Here is a 17,468-nt window from a genome sequence, read left to right on the forward strand (position 1 = left end):
TTCATTCTCGATTGCAGAAGTTTTCTAGCATTGTTTTATAAATTCAGATTCACACTTAATGCAAAAAGGTTGTTTATGCAAGCCTGATTCGAACCTCATAGAGGGTAAACTAGTTTAGATAAATTTAATATTGTTAAAAGCTTTCATGGTTTACTAACTAATCACACTTACACTGCTATCTGGGATAGTTATTCCAAGAATGAAACAAACTTGCGAATTATAACATTAATAGAAATAGAAAAAAATATAGCTTTTTTTATGATTTATTTTAAAGAAACTTTTTATTCATTACTGTCCGGAATAAACAGAAAATTTATATTGATATATGTAGAATAATACTTCATTTTAAATCGTGTTTTTTATTAAGAAAAACAATACTTCATGAATATAAGAAACAAAATTATATATTTAAAATAAATAAGGTTTTGCAAGTTTTATTCATAGAGAAAAGCGCGATGTGTTTCATTATGAATGGCTAATAAACGGTTTTCTATCTTTAAAATAATTTTAATATGGAGTACTTTCAATTTACTTATTCTAAAATTAGTGTTCAAAGTTTAAAATGAGTATATAAAACTATCAGCAGGGACATTTACTTTGTTATGCAAATATTTCGCATAAATTGATTTCTTTTGCTAATTTCGAAGAAAAATTGAGTTGATAATATAAAAAAAATCATTAATCATTATATTTTCTTAAATTTAAAAATGCTCCGCTGTACTATCAAAGATATTTTAAGAATAAAAATTTTGAAATTGCATTATAAATCATCGCTCAAAGGGATGAAGAAAGTAAGAAAAGGACTTTACTCTTTCATCGGGGCTGAATTTTTATTCCATCGTCCCTTTCAGAATTTCTTTGATTGAATAAGTGTCATTTGAAAAAAAGAAATTATAATAAAAACTATCATTTCAGAAAGGATCGTATTTCTGTTCTGTGGAATATAAAGTTACACAAACAATTAGGTGATAGAGTAGGAAAAAAAATCAATTTTTGCAAAAGTAGAGTCTAAAAAGTTTTTACTCAATCAAATTTGTTGAAAATTGAAAACGAGTTTATGACAAAAAAAACAACAAAAATGTTTTATATATTTTACGAATTGCGAACAGAATTTTTATCCATTTATATTTTCTTACAAGAAGACATAAATTAATGAAAGTAAGCGTAAAGAAATTTTAATGCCAATAATTGTTAAAAAATATAAGAAAAATAAGTAAATAAATAATTCGAGTCGAAATATACTTAAAATAGACATTTTAATTTTACTACCGAAATAATGTGTTTTTAAGATAACATGATAGAAACTATTTTTATAGTGTCTCGAAATCAAGCTAAGATTATGTACAGTGTACCCTCCCCCCCCAAAAAAAAAACACCCCAATAACTTTCGATCTGATGATCGGATCTTCAGGATAGAAAGGAGGACCTCAAGTATGCTAATTAACAATTGCAGACAATATTTCAAGTAATGATATTGTGGCGTAACTACCACTACAAAAGTTTAACATCATTCACTAGTATATAAAGCATGCTAACTTGATTCTATCACGAGGTACCTTTTGATAGATGACGGTTGGTATTCTCGATTAACTCCGCCCCCCACATTGGTGACCTTCGAACGTGATTTGCTCAACTTATCTTTGGCGAGAAAACGGCTGCGTTATTTATGAGTCTGCGTGTTCAGTTGAGTCTGTCACCAAAGATAAAATAATTGGGAGAAATGCTAAATTTAAACATAATTTTAATGAAAACTTAACAAAATTAACACCATAGAAGAATAATTGAACAAGTAAAAGCTGAAGAAAACGTAAGGCAGGTTACCGAAAAAAGAGATAAGAAAAGTAAAGAAAAGTAGAGAAAAAGAACAAAGTATCGCAAAAATGGTTTCGATGGTAACGAAGATTGAGATTACCGCGATTTATTTCTTGAACTTCAGTTCAGTTCAAATAGATAACAAAAATTACTTTGAGCGTAGATTGCATATTTTAGGTTCGCCAGAGCATGAACTTTTAGAATCAAGTACGATGATTTCGCCACACATCTTTAAGTGATGAGCTACAGTCATAATAAAAATAAGCAGTTTTTCATGATATTTTTTCTTCTCTTTATTCTTTTGCATCAACATAACCATTTTTCTCCGTTTTTTGCCATATCTGTTCAAAACTTTCTAAAAAGGACTTTTCATGCAGAAGTAAGGAATTGGCACTGAGTGTGCGAAAATAGTAGCCAATATCCAAAATTTTCATATATTTTAACCCTTTTTTTTAATCCCAAAAACATGAATTATATTATGTGAAGAAAAAAAAATTTATTAAAAAAAGCTTTGTATGGTATGAAAAAAAAGCTATTCACTCAAGTTATATTGTTATCAATATGTTTCATCTCTTAATCTGTTTCAATTTTTAGCATCCATTAAACATATGGCTGAGTGTACATCTGATTTTTTACTTTTAAAATTATGAATTGTGCTAAAAATTGATTTTTTATGTCGAAATGGATATTTACTTATTAGTTACCTATATTTGTACATTTGCAAATAAAATTAAGTTTATGAAAAAAATTCAATGTCTCTCTAATTGCCTTTTCAAATATTTAAGTGTCTCGAGGTCTTCCTCTCCATGTAACGTAAATGTGAGTTAGTTACATCGAAAAAGTCCTCCATGAAGGCAAATTTCTCCCAATACTTGATCCAGGAGTTCCCTTATCTTCTGGATTGGGTTCAAAATTACAAAGCTGCAAAGTTAAACATTAGTAGTCGTAAACCCAAAAATTGGGTCTATTGTTCAACAACAGTTCTAAAATGTTAGAAAATAAAAAACATAATGGAGAACTTTTTTTTTTATTTTTAATTTATTTAAAGGCATCAAACATAAAACAACTTGATGTTAGACACTGTAAGTTTATTTGCAAAATATTCAACTCATTTTGTTTGTTTAATTTTTTATGTGAGATTATTTTTTAGTACTTATTTTTGTTATCTGCAGTGTTATTTGTAAAGAAAATATTTTTCTCAAACAAGCGTTAACAGTTTAATTGTGTTTTTTATCATTAATTATAAGAAATTTCTTTTTTTGTCATTTAGGCTGAGATATGGGATATTGATACTGTCATAAAAAAGTATGGTCATGGAAATTTGAAACAAGAAGAAGTTAAATGTGGTGTCCAGGTTATTAAAGATCATAAAGAGGTAAGTAAGTTTAAATTTATAAATTAAGATTTATTTATTTATAAATTTAATCCTACTTTTTTGCTTAGCATTAAAGTATATAAAGATCCGAAATTTGTTTCACAAATTGAATTTGGATATATTTTCTATAATATTATACTGTACATGCATTTAGTTTTGCTCTTTTAATATTTATTTTAAAAATTAAGAATTGCGTTTTATAATGCCGACTCGTCAACAAACTGTTTTCATATTGTGTTGCTCTAGTCATCATCATTATTTCACTTTTATAATTCATGAATTGTGTGTAATTTTAGCCAATCGCAACTGCAACTTTCTCACCAGATGGAACCGCGATTGCCATTGCTAGTACTGATGGAGTCGTTAATTTTTTTCAAGTCAATATTCCTGAACAAGATGAGTCTCCAAGGTAGCTTGCTAGATTACATCTCTATCTGTGATGATCTATAGTGTCACGTTAAACCAATTGTTTTATTTTTGAAAAAAAAAATTTATAAACGTTTAACGTTTAAAAAGTGTTAAAATCATATTTTTAATATTTGCAAGTATTTAATTAGGGAATTACTATGTATATGATGTATTTGCCGACCTGTTTATGTATGTTAATCCTTTATTTTTTATTGCGAGATTGAAATTTCTGATATCGGGTGTATAAATTGTCTGCTAAAAAAATAAATTTGAATATTTTTAAAATTAAATATTTTATGCATAAGCAAAATTTTTTCAAGTTAAAAATAATTCACATTGTTGTTTCTGGGTATGATAAATTTGCCCTCAAATACATCTCCATCACAATTTGTTATTACATTTCCACCTGTGATGATCTATAGTGTCACTTTAAACAAAGTTTTTAGTTAATTAGGTATTTTAAGACTTGATTAAAAGTTCTATTTAACCTGAAATTGTTATATTTTAAAAAAATAAATAAAAATTCAATATTTAAAAACTGTTGAAATGTTTATAATAATGATACCTTTGCTTTCAACTAAAGATGCATAAGGCTATTATATTCAACACAGATGATTTTCTGGAATCTTTACACTTGTAACTTTATGGAATGTTTTTGAAGTTTTCATTGTTATATATTTCGAAATATTCTTAAATAAATTATGTTAATTTTTTTATTCTAAATTTTTTTTCTAAATGAAGGTTTCTGAAAGAACCTTTGTATATGAAGAAATTATGATGAAAGAAAAGGCAAAATTTTAATTAATTCTATATGACATATTAAGGTTTTTGAAAGGGGTAAATTGATAGTTATTCATATCGATCTCATTGTTTACAAGGGATTGATACTTCACGAGAAATGAATGTCTGACTTTATTACGTATGTATAAGTCGACCTTATGATTTTCTTACAATTTTAGGGGTTTATGCAGTCGAGTTATGCATGGAAATGAACGTTATTAATATTAAAAGTTAAGATTTGACCTTATATTTTTACAAAATCTATAATTTGATGTAATCTATTTCTTTTTTAGATGTTTACACAAGTGGATTCCCCATAACAATAAACCATTGTCATCCTTGTATTTCCTAGACAACCATAAGAATCATAAGCCAGAGTAAGAAATTTTATGAAGCTTTAGTAGCAGCTATTTTCATTGTTAGCTTACATCATTAATGTGAACATAGTTATAAGACTTGGAAGGGTTAAGTTTTAGATGTTTGTAAATAAAGATAAAATAATGTGGGAAAAAGCACAATTAATAAGACTAGCCTTAACCTATATACAGTAGTTTCAGTACAATGATGAAGCAATTTTTTCAGTGTTTGAGCACTGAATAAAAGACAGTTTCATTTTGTGTTTTGAAACTGAAGGAGATGCTTTATAGTACCATAACGATTGGTGAATATGTTAATTTATATTAGGAAAGTCACTGTGCATTCAATATTTCTATTTTTTCAGGAACTCAATATTGTTTCTTTTGCTTTATTTTATTATTTTTTTCATTTAACATATTTGTCAATTTGCTTTTTATTTTAGTTATAAACTTTTATTTCCCCTTTTATTTTTTTCTGACTATATCTACATTTAAAGAAAAATAATTCTTTTTGGATCACTTTTGCTTGCTTTTTTTAGACTATTGAGGAAAAATAAACTGTAGATGCTGTGTTACAAATATAGATGAAAATATTTTTTCTTAACTGGAGCAATAATGTTTCAAATTATGATTTCCTAATATTGCAGTGTTCAATTTTGGAAGTTTGCAGTGACAGGTGCTGAAAATAACACTGAACTAAAGCTTTGGAGTTGCGAATCTTGGAACTGCTTGCAAACAATTAGGTATTTATTTTTTTCCTTAAACTTTTGTAATTACGGTTTAAAAGTTTAGTTTGGTATAAATTTTATAGGAAATCTTTTTGTTGTCAAAATAATATAAAAAAATAGTAAATTTAGTCATTTATAGTTCTTTTATGATTAATAACAAAATTATTAATGAAATATGCTAAATTTTAATTTAGGTTTTGTAAACTTTTTGTTCAATGGAATCCATTAAAATAAATCACTTTTTTTTCAGGATTCGTCCTAATTCTGAAGATGTAATCGAGCCAGTTTTAAAAGCAGAGATGGATCATTCTTCAAAGTTTTTGTTTCTTTCTGACATCAAACGAAGAGTTAGTTTACATTTTCGTATTAAAATAATTTACTATCATTTGTGTTATCCTAATATTAATGTACAGGTAAACATAAGATCGTAAAGTAGGTGAACATTTTGATACTATGCTAAAGTTTCTTTGCCTGGTTTGAGGCAAATATAAAGATATGTACAGAAGGAGTAATAATATCAAGACCAAGAGTAATGCTATAAATTATATGTATAAAAAGATGGAAGAAAATTATGAAAAATATACTACAGTAGAGGATAGTAGCATAGATAGTTTCTCAATAATTTGTGGATTGATCAATTTTTTGTGGAAAACTAGGAAACAAGGAATTTTTTTTTAAAGAAATTGAGTGGGAATTCTGTTATTATAATGCTGATACTGAAAACATGTTTTTTTTTCCTCTGTTATGCTTAATTTTTTCCCACCTTGTTTTATACAAGGATGACTTTGTCTGGTACCGCAAAGGTTGTCTGTTTTATGAACCCTAGCTTTTGTGCTTCTTAATTTTTTTTAATAATTTTTGTTAATAAGGCAGTATTGATCTTTGCAAAATAAATAAATAAAATGAATGCAATCCAATTTTTTTTTCTGGTGTGAATTGTTTCAAAAGTAAANAAAAATATATTACAGTAGAGGATAGTAGCATAGATAATTTCTCAATAATTTGTGGATTGATCAATTTTTTGTGGAAAACTAGGAAACAAGGAATTTTTTTTAAAGAAATTAAGTGGGAATTCTGTTATTATGCTGATACTGAAAACATGTTGTTTTTTTCCTCTGTTACGCTTAATTTTTTCCCACCTTGTTTTATACAAAGATGACTTTGTATGGCACCGCAAATGTTGTCTGTTTTATGAACCCTAGCTTTTGTGCTTCTTAATTTTTGTTAAAAAGGCAGCATTGATCTTTGCAAAATAAATAAATAAAATGAATACAATCAAATTTTTTTTTCTGGTGTGAATTGTTTCAAAAGTAAAATTTCTTTTTTTTTTTAGGCTGTATTAATCATGTACATAATGCAAGATCCTGTGTCTGGTTCTGCCATGATATGTTCTCTGTCTGAATATAGAGTATCTCTCCCAATCCTCAGTTTAGCCATATCCAGTATTAGCTATACAAAGTCCCAGTCTTTCTCAGAAGATAAGAATTCTGATGATGAAGGTATGCAAATGTCTGTAATTCGTTAATTTTATGCTATCAATTTAATATAAATAGAAATTTTAAATTTCTGTAAAGGAAAAAAAAAATCATGATGAAATATAAAATATACATTAACATATGATTCAGCAATACGTATCTTTACCTCATAATTTGGATATATAAATGTTACACTCAGTAAACATTCAGAAATACAATAAGGAAAAATAAATTTTTTTAAAATTTTTTCTTAGGTAATAACAAAAATATATCCTTTGTTTAAAAACTGATAAGTATAAATGTCAAAGATTTTTTATGTAAATTGACAGTATTGGTATTTAATATTTACAACTTATTAGCAATTATCATACAAATAGGTCATGGGACAAAGCAAAGAAGGATGGCTAAAAATCAGTTTACGCTTGCCATCTCAGGAAACTAAAATATTTTGTATATATGTTTAAATAGTGCTTGTTAACTGAAAAACACAAAGTTCACCAAGAATTTTTTGCACAAGGTTAAAGTAGTACCCAAGATATACAATTTCAAGATATTTTCAGTGTTTTGGCTTAGTAAAATACTTTTCAAAAAAGAAGATTGAGATTACTTTTTTTAAAATTAGATATGAAATTAACAAAACATTTCATGTTGGTAATATAATATCTTAAATGTTAATATTGCACTTAATAAATACACCCCGAAGAAAAGTATTTCATTATAATTTTTTAACAATATAAGGGTATTTATTTTGAGGAATATTCGTTTTCATATAAAAAGAGATTTTCCTGTTTATGTCAGTCCGAATTAAAGTAAGAAAAATTTTAATAAATTTTTTTTTATGTATTTAAATTATTGTGGAAAATTTTCGTCTGAAAAAATCACCTGATCATCTAAATTGTCATTCAGGATTCCCACGGTCCTTAAAAACTGCTTAATTTTTATTTTGTAAAATAAGGGCCCTTGAAAGTACTTAATTTTGGTATAAGGTTTTTAAAAGTCTAATTTTTCAGCATCACTATACTTGTTAGTAACAATTTTTTCAGTCTTACAAAAATATTTATAACAAAAAGTTGTTCTTTATCACCTAGAATGAGACCATGCATCGAGGGTAGAGCAATTTAGAGAGACAAAAAGGGATGTCTGTGAGGGGGCTACAGGCAAGGGGAAGAAAGCATTTCCTTTCATTAATATATTAGTTCTTTCATTAATATATTCTTCCTTTTGCCTCGAGTGATACTCTGTGAGGGTGAGTGAAGCATTCTAAAAAAAAAGAATTGAGTGTGGGCAAGGGGGAGCAGTTCAAAGGTACCTTAGTAAAAGACCCACACTGACCGTCAAAATTGACGGATTTCAAGAAATTAAATTTTACTGGTATTTGCTTATAGGAATGAAGTAAAGTCCTAAATAAAGAAGTATCACTTAATTATGCAATTCAATGTCAATGAAATCATTAAAAATGGAATGAGGATTAGTTTCATAGATGTCGTTTACCCTTAATAATCTGAAAATATTTTTTGAAAAACCCAACCCGGATTTGCAAAAATTGCTTTGTCCTATTTTGACGAACCCTGTTATTTAATACAAATATATCAGTTCTTACAGTATAATGAAATTGTTTTTTATTTATTGATTTTTTTAGAAAGGTATATAATAGGTACTGCAACTGGTGGTACAGTACAGGACCCGTTATCCGGAAATCAAAAAACCGGAACAAAATTCGATAAATTTTCCCGCAATTTAAAAAAAATTTTTTTTTCCCTCTTAAGATTTTAGGAATTTTCTTTCTTTTTTGAAAGATGTTTACCTTACCATCATTTCGGAAATAATCATTAGTGTGTTACTTCATCGTTTTTTCTTTTTAAGATTATTTTCAAATATATATATATATTTTTTTAGTTTGGTTTAACAATAAAAAAATGGCTTTTTGTAGCAATTCAGAAAACCGGAAAAATCAGTTATCCGGAATAGCGATGGTCCCGATCGTTCCGGATAATCGGTTCCCTACAGTATATGTATATTCAAAATGATGAACAATCATACTATTTTTAAGGTCCTTAATTTTTCAAAAAGAAAAGTCCTTAATTTCTTCAAAAAAAAGTCCTTAATTTTTGCCTTTTTAAAAAAGTGGGAACCCTGTCATAGCATTCATTTTCTTGTCCATTGTAGTTTCCCCAATTAGTACATAAGCATATAAATTGGTTCAAGAAATTGCGTTTGATTTGTTCGTACATTTACTTATTAAACAGGAGGAATTCGGCATGCACAGTGTTTTTTAGCAAGCCATTTGGTACAAATGGAGTATTGTTACAACAAAGGCTTAAATTTTCTTCCTTTACTATCTATCCATGCTTTGTTGGATTCAGGAAACCTACCTATCATGTTCTTGAAACTGACGATCAATGTATGCTTGATAGTTTACTCTTTTTATGTGGCACGCTAAGACAAAATAATTTGGTGGTAGTTCAGTTTGAACAATATGTGCGTTTTAATAGGCTGTCTATATAGTTCACAAATTAGTATTTTAAGAATTTACGTAAGAGTATTTGATAAAGTCCATGATGTTCCTAATTTTTTTAATGCACCAATATATATAAATTTTTACTTTTCATTGTATTGAGTATTTAATTTTGTTTCCATTCAGCTGATGTCAAATAAATTATATCCTGAGCAATTGAAAAATTTTTAGTCTTTGTACTATCACATGTTTTTACAAAGTATTGAAATTTGTATCTCCTATACACCAAGCAAGGAAGTTAAAAAGCTAGGAAGGAATAATTTTTTCAACTGTTGGGAGCTTTAAACTATCAGCAGTTGGGGGTTAAATAAATCTAAAGATGGGATTCTGAGATCTTTTGCTGTAAAATTAAGCTGACTTATTTATAAATCCTTTTGCCTCACTATTATAATTATCTGTTATTGTTTCATTTTCATGTACAAGAAGTGACATCTTCTGCTTCTGTTGATTCAGTTAAATCTAGAATCTTATTTAAATCTAGCAGGAAAAAAAACTACATAATCTGAAACATTGCTGTTTAAAACAAGTTCAGAAAGATTTTGTTGCTTTTGTCTTACAAACACTTGCTGAGGAAAATCGCTGCAAACACCTTTTTAGCTGCCTATTGCTTATATCTAAATCATTCCCACTTAATTATTTTTTATCACAGTCTTGCTCAAAATTTTCGATAATTTGTTCATTTGCACTACCTCTGAATTATTCATTATTATGGGTTCAACAATAGCTGCACAAAATGACTTGTAAGCATCTTTATGTAGTGGAGTAGAAATTTCATCTTTACAACTTTTATGACATTTTGCTTCGTTTGTAATTAAATCTATCCATGAATTTTAATTAAAATATGTTTACCTTTTGTATTTTTTGTAGCAGTTTCAAATAAATCATTACTAGCAATAAAAGTCATGCATTGTAAAAGCTTCTATCTATTGCATTTTCATGAAACATATATGTGTGCATAACTTTTTTTCATATAATAAACAAGCGCTCGGAAAAAATACCCAAATTGTTATAACTTTGTGTAAGAAAGCAGTGATACCTTTTATTTGATTTCTTCAAAATAAAGCTTTTTTTTGTTGTTTTTTTTGTTTTTAAGCCTTTTCTATTCGTGTCTCGTTTGTAAATCGATCATAATACCTTTTTGCAATATTCCAGATTTGAATTTGAATGAATTTTTTAATTTCTCAAACACAATTTTCTCTTTTCCTTCCAACGTTATTCACTTTTCTGAACAATTAGTATTTTTTGTTTAGACCTCTACAATGTGAACAAGACTTGCGCTATTTTCCCTCTCCTGAATATGTAAGGAAAATAAAGTTGTAACTGTGAAGTAAACAATAAAGGCAAAGAATTCTTGTTTATATATTTGTACAAAGCTGTTGAATTCAAAGCTTCAATTTATTTTGTCAAAAATATGCTAAAAAATAACTATGCCATAAATAACTTTGTTCCATGAGTTGGTAAACCGACTTAGGCAATTTTACAGCTTGTCCTATGACTTAAAAGTGATAATTGCTGAAAAAGATAATTAAAACTACTTTTAAATTTAAGTAATTAGAACAAAAATGTAGATAAACAGTTTTAAAATAATAACTGTTGTTGAGGTTGTTGTTGTGGAAAGAATATTGATGTTAATCATATTGATGTTAATCATATTGATTGATATTAAAGGTGATATCGAACAAGCTGGAGATGAGTTGAACAATGCTGATGAATCTCTAAAATACATTTTGAAGCTGTTCTGGATACAAACAAAGTATAGTATATTGATTTTAAAGCACGTCATGTTTGTATAAATCTAAAATGATTGAGTTGTAATTTTTCATGTGTTTACTTTTAGAGCTCTTCAGTCTTCAAAAATCTATTATCAGCCGAAAATGAATTCACCCTTAATGTCTGCCGAATCCATTAGTTCATTGTCACAAGATTCATATGGTATTATTTCTTATACATTTATTTTGACATAAAAATGCACATTTAAATATCGAGTCATGTAAACTAGAATCTATTTTTCTTTTGGAATGTAAAAATGTACTGCATTTTCACAGAAATATTTTTATTCTATTTCTATTTTACTGTATGCTTCATAACTTTAATTTTTTATTCAATAATTCGTGCTTGAATAATGAATAATTTTGAATTTTAAATGACATTTAGTTTTTAATTTTCTAATGCATTCAGTCAGGGATTTTGGAAAAAAAATCAAAAATATCCAATATTCTGATATTTATCTGATATTAAATATGCATTCTAAATTTTCGAATAAAAGTTAACATCACTGTTTATAAATGCTAATATTTGGGATGATTTGAACGTAAAAAATTCACTTTTATATAGGTTCATTGTACAATTTAAGTTCCCTTTTGTATTTAACAAGACATATTTCTAGAGACGAAATTGTTTAATTGAAAAATGTGCATATCCTTTGATGTCATCAACTAACATGACTGTAAAATTGTCTGTCGTTATACACCAGGGGTTTCCAACTGGCGGCCCGGGGACCGCATCCGTCCCGCGAAGTCTTTTTTTGTGGCCCGCGAACTAAAATATATTAGTTGTCATTTTTTTGCGGACAATTTTCGTAAAAATTCTATATGGGTTTAAAATACTTTTCTCGTTAATAAAAACCTAATTTCTTCGTTTCTGTGAAATTTAACATACCAACGGTGCAAAGAAATTTATTTTTCAAGTTTTGCATCCAAGAAAATATTTATTCAAATACAAAAATAATCATGTATGTTGCTCTTTTTTATTTCATTTTTTTTTTGTATTTTGTGAATATAATTTAGCATGTGCGTATCATTCAAAAATTTTCTCGAAGAAATTCTCCAATTTAACTTTTTGAAACCACTCATTTTGGACGAAAATATTTACAGACACATTTGCAAATTTTAAATTTAAAATGTAAATATCGATTCTCAGGTGGTTGCAGCAGACAAACCTCAATTTTCTCATTGAATATTTTGTGTGCTACTATGTAAGTTTTAATACCTTAACAATTAGATATCTGTTGCATATTAATTGTTTAATACATATGTGCACATTAAAGTTATTGTAGCCCAAATTTTTATTTATTTATATCTTTAAAGTTATTATTAATAACAATTAAATATTTTTACTAATCTACTTCTTATTTTAATTTGTAATTCAATACTTTTGTTTTGTACAACTTGGTAAAACTCTGACAGTAATATTTAATGTTTCTTCAAACATAAAAGAGTCTCACAAAAAATTTTGATAAAGTTGCGGCCCGCAATTTGATTTGTGTATTTAATTGTGGCCCCCGGCCTCATGTAAGTTGGAAACCCCTGTTATACACTATATAATATCACTAAACAATCTGATGCATTGTATATGAAAGCATGCTGGTCAAAATTTAGTTTTTACCTACAGTATTATATTCTTATTCATAATTTTAAAAAAAAAATTGTTCGATTTTTGAAAAATTTTCATTTTTTATTTAATAATTGACTTTTAAAATTCACATTTATTTAGTTTTAAAATATCTTAGACTTCAGATAGACGTTATAATTTTGCAAAGAAATATAAGGAAAATTGTAATATATTTAGTTTAAAAAAGAATTGCAGTTTTCAACCATATTATCCGAAAGAATATTTTAAGTATATTTTTTAAAAAATGTGATACAGTTCACTAATATGTAAAGTTTAATTTCTTTAATAATGTAATTACTTTAATAATGTAATTACTTTAATAATGTAATTACTTTAATAATGTAATTTGTTATTAATAATTTATTTAATAATGCACTATGTATATGTTTTTTGTTCTGCATGCTATTCGCTTCTTGCAATCACATAATGACAAGCATTAATTTTATCGCAATAATTATAGTTAGGAAAACTTATTGTAAGAGTTTTTCTTAAGTTAACTTCCAGGAATAATTACAGGGCTACAAATTCTAAGTTTTCTGATGAAATATTGCTTGGTATTTATAAAATATGGTATGGATCACCATTGAATTGTACCTGATATACTTGGAAAAGTCGGGGAATTTTTTTTTTCTGAAGTAGAGTGGGAACCCTGTAATTAAGTTTGAAATTGCATTTTATTTCCTATTAAGGTTGCATTATCAGAAAAAAAAGATAGGAAAGTTAAAAAAATACTAAATTTAATTTAACAAATAATAAACTGCTCATGAATTTATGACATTTTTCTCTTGTTGCAGTTTATAAAGATGGCCTGTCAGACATTAGCGTTGATCTGAACACATCCAGCCGTAGCCGTAAAGATGACATATCTCTACAAAAGAATTTATGTATTGATGATCTCTCCATAACTTCTCCACCTGCAGCCACCTCACTTCCTTCCCATATCTCTACTTATTCTAATTGCTCAGAAGTCCTTCTCACTCCGAATGATTTCACGTCTCCCTCCCACACAAATCTTTCGGCCCCCGACTCGTTCACTCACCCTGAAGATGTGTCTACAAAGTGTGAGGGTATCGAAGTTGTAGAGGCCTCATCTCTTGTTAGAAGGAAGTCTTCCCAGCATAGTGCTACTAGCTCACCAAGCAGAGAAGTTGCTGAAATTCTTGCACCTATTAAGATTCTTAATTTAGGTGACATATTTTCTGTGTTATGTTTATTACTCTTTTTATTTGTTAGTTATACTGCAGATTGACCAACTCTCGGGCCTGAGTGACAGGTTTTTGTGTCCAATCTTAGGGCTTCTGGCCACCAGGTATTTTCTCAGACTTTTTTTCCCCAGTAAGTGTATTAATTGGAGACCATTTGTTTGCTTATAGTTGTGTAAACTTTACTCTCGATCAGCAATTTTTTAGTTCAAGTGTATTGGGTTTATGATTAATTCTTTTAAAAAAATTTTTTTTAATATTTTCAAACATATAAACCAAAAAAAAAGTTAAACAAAGTATGTAAAAAAGTTAAAGTTTATAAGGATTTCTCTTTTTAGATGATCATAATTACAACCTGCCCAGTCTCCTGTTTTTTAACGAAGACTTCTGTATTTTTCGACTATCTCCTGTTTACCTGTATATTCTTAAATTTCTCTGTATTTGTTGAAGAAATTTATTTAAAAAAATGGCAATAAAATATCTACTGATGGCTAAATTGCTTATCTTATTCCTTAACAGATAGTGTTATTGCCAGTATTTATGTTGAGTGTTAATAGTTTAAGTAATTATAAATAAGGGTTTAAAAATGTATTCTTTAGATGAAAATTTATTTACATATTTTTTACTTCGTTAAATGTAAGTGCTTATATTATTTCCTATTTTGAATTTCTCTTTTTGACTTAAATGATTATGCATGATGTATTAAAACACTTTACTTGAAGCCTAAAAAATGTTGCTAGTAAAATCTTCGTTATTTTATTTCTCTTATGTTGGCAGGTACGACAATTCATCTTATAATAATAATTAAGAAAAAACGGTTTTAGTTCTTAATAAAAACCTTCATAAAATTATAAATTTCAACGTTAAATTCACCATATAATATTTTTTTTAATATTTTCAAACAAATGTTTTATAAACTAAAAAAAAAGCATCTACAAAAGTTTAGCTAAGTTAATACATGTAATTTCTTTTTTAAAAGTAATATCTTAATTCATGCTAAAATAACTAAGAAAAACAAAGTTTTCAGTTCCTAATAAAATGTTTTGTAAAAGTATACATTTCATTTAATAATAAACAGTGTCACCGTGTGACCAGTTTGAATTTTGTGGATACCATAGTAACGGAGAGGGGAAGAGTGAATAAATCATATAACCTTGAAATGCCTATTTTATTTACAAAGACTATAAATATTTAAATTATGGATATGGCAGTTAAATGTTACAGTGATCTTGTATATTCATTTCAGATGAAATACCCAGTGATTCATCTAGTGTGAAACATGAAGAGAATGGTTTAGAAGATTTTAATTTATCTGAAGCTGCAGGAATTTCAAGGAATCAAGAATATCACATGAAAGATTGGCCCCAGGCTCCTGATCACACTAAAAGTTATAGGATTTCAGCCATGAACATGAATGACAAGTACATTTTAAAAATTTTTTCTTCGTATTCTTGTCTTGTTATATTAGCATTGTTTAGAACATTGACTGGAATAGATTATATTGTTATCTTAGAGGCTTAATTTGTGGCTGAGTGGTTGCAAACGCTTCGTGTTCTCGTGCCACAGGTCCTGAGTTCAATCCTCGGACCGGGTAAGGTTGACTCAGCCTTTCATCCCTTCAGTGGTTCGATAAAATGAGTACCAAGCATGCTTGGGGACTGAACACTGGGGTTCTGCTTTCGGCTGATCACCCAACCGGAACATCTGGTTCTGCACCCCAGAGTCCAAAGAGGAGGAAACTAAGATGGGCACAGTAGGCCTTAGCCCTCTCTGGGCTGTCATGCCACTGAATTTTAGTTGAGTTTAGTTTTAGATGATTAACTTATATAGAGTTTAGTTTTAGAAGTAAAGATGCCTACTTATTTTGAGTAATTTAACTTGATTTATCTGATATTATAGAAATCTTTTTTAGAATTTTGCTTATGATTGACAACTGACAAAATCATCAATTTAAAAAAGTGTGATGTTTCTTATCTTATGAGTATTCATATTCAGTTTTTGGTTGAATTATGATTAAATTCCCTTTTTTTCCCCATATCTCTTGGAAACCTGGAATCAACGGTAGGATCAACTAAATTCTTTTTGTTAACAAAGCTGAATAACATGAAAAGTACAAAAATGCCAACTTTAAAATTTATGTTTTGACACTGAAGAAGATTCAATATTATGGAACTAAAACTAGTATATCTATTTATATGGCATTGTTCGTATTTATGTTTCGCTTTATTGAAATATAGTTTTAGAGCTAAAATTTCTAGAAGTTAAATTTTATTCTACTGAAAAAGCTAAGACTATTCTGATATATGCTGATCAAATTGTTAGTAATTAAACCTATAAACGTTATTTAAATAGAAAAAGAGTTTTTTTCTGAAATAGGGTAAGATGATGATTAAAATGTTGGTTATAAATCCATATTAATGTAATTTAAATGAGAAAGGAGTTGTTTTTTTTTCTTTTCCAAAATAAGGTTGGATGACGATCAATTTGTTGGTTATAAGGTTATAAATCCGTAATATAATTTAAATGGGAAAAGAGTTTTTCTTCCGAAATACGGAAAGATGATGATGGTAATAAATCCATATTGTTGTAATATAAATAGGAATGTTTTTTCTTTTTTGGAAGACTTAAATATTTTTTATGTTTTATGTTAATTAATCAGTTATATTAATTATTTCTTTTGTTTGCCAGAAATTCATTTATTTATTTAGTTTAAATTGCAGTGAACTTTTGGGCCCTACCCATTTTCAAGCTGAAAGCAGAGAAACCTCAGATATATCATTAGATATGAGCTCCAAACTCTTGAAGCAAGTATTTTTTTGTTTTCAATATTAAATCTTTGTTATCTAGCTTGTTGAATTATTTAGCATTAACGGATGCAGTGTTATGAATTGACTTGGTCCACTTATTTTTTGGGAAGAGAGAGAGAACACTTAAAGTTTATTTACTAAAAGAGGCAAAGCTGAATTAGTTAACTCATGATCTTGTAACTCATGAGTTTTTCCTGTGTTTTATTTTTAAGAATATTATTGTTTGAAATAAAATGATATGTTGCTTTATTTTTAATATTTTGCATGTACATCAATTTGAGGCAAATAGCCATCCCAAAAGTCATAGTAAATATTCAGTTAACTGAATTACAAATGAGGATCAAGAATGAAATTATTTAATTTTAAGTGTTAAAATTATCATATTCTAATACCATGGAAAAACTTACTTCTTAATACTTTACTATTATATGTTGGACATAAATGACTACTGCAGGGTTGCCACAGACTACTGAAATGCAACTATTTGCTACTATTTTCGGCCTTAGTCGACTATGGCGACTTTTTTTGCCTGAAAAGGCCAAAAAAAGCAACTATTTTCAGGAATAGGCTACTATTAGGATACTTTTTTACTTTTAGGGCAGTTTTCTCGCCAAAATGAA

General features: G+C 27.9%; 1 protein-coding gene across 1 annotated transcript in view; it reads left to right on the forward strand.

The window, feature by feature from the left end:
• Nucleotides 1-17,468, forward strand: part of LOC107456326 (Enhancer of mRNA-decapping protein 4 homolog Ge-1) — a gene marked incomplete in the record, with an annotated part of 45,146 nt that overhangs the window by 11,577 nt on the left and 16,101 nt on the right. Inside the window, 11 exon segments of the mRNA XM_071183208.1 lie at nt 3,083-3,187; nt 3,484-3,596; nt 4,669-4,752; nt 5,379-5,474; nt 5,710-5,806; nt 6,793-6,958; nt 11,118-11,202; nt 11,287-11,381; nt 13,634-14,026; nt 15,288-15,462; nt 16,762-16,845. Coding sequence (XP_071039309.1) covers nt 3,083-3,187; nt 3,484-3,596; nt 4,669-4,752; nt 5,379-5,474; nt 5,710-5,806; nt 6,793-6,958; nt 11,118-11,202; nt 11,287-11,381; nt 13,634-14,026; nt 15,288-15,462; nt 16,762-16,845 — 1,493 coding nt within the window.

This window comes from Parasteatoda tepidariorum, chromosome 7 (genome assembly GCF_043381705.1).
Source record: "Parasteatoda tepidariorum isolate YZ-2023 chromosome 7, CAS_Ptep_4.0, whole genome shotgun sequence".
Classification (NCBI taxonomy): Eukaryota; Metazoa; Arthropoda; class Arachnida; order Araneae; family Theridiidae; genus Parasteatoda; species Parasteatoda tepidariorum.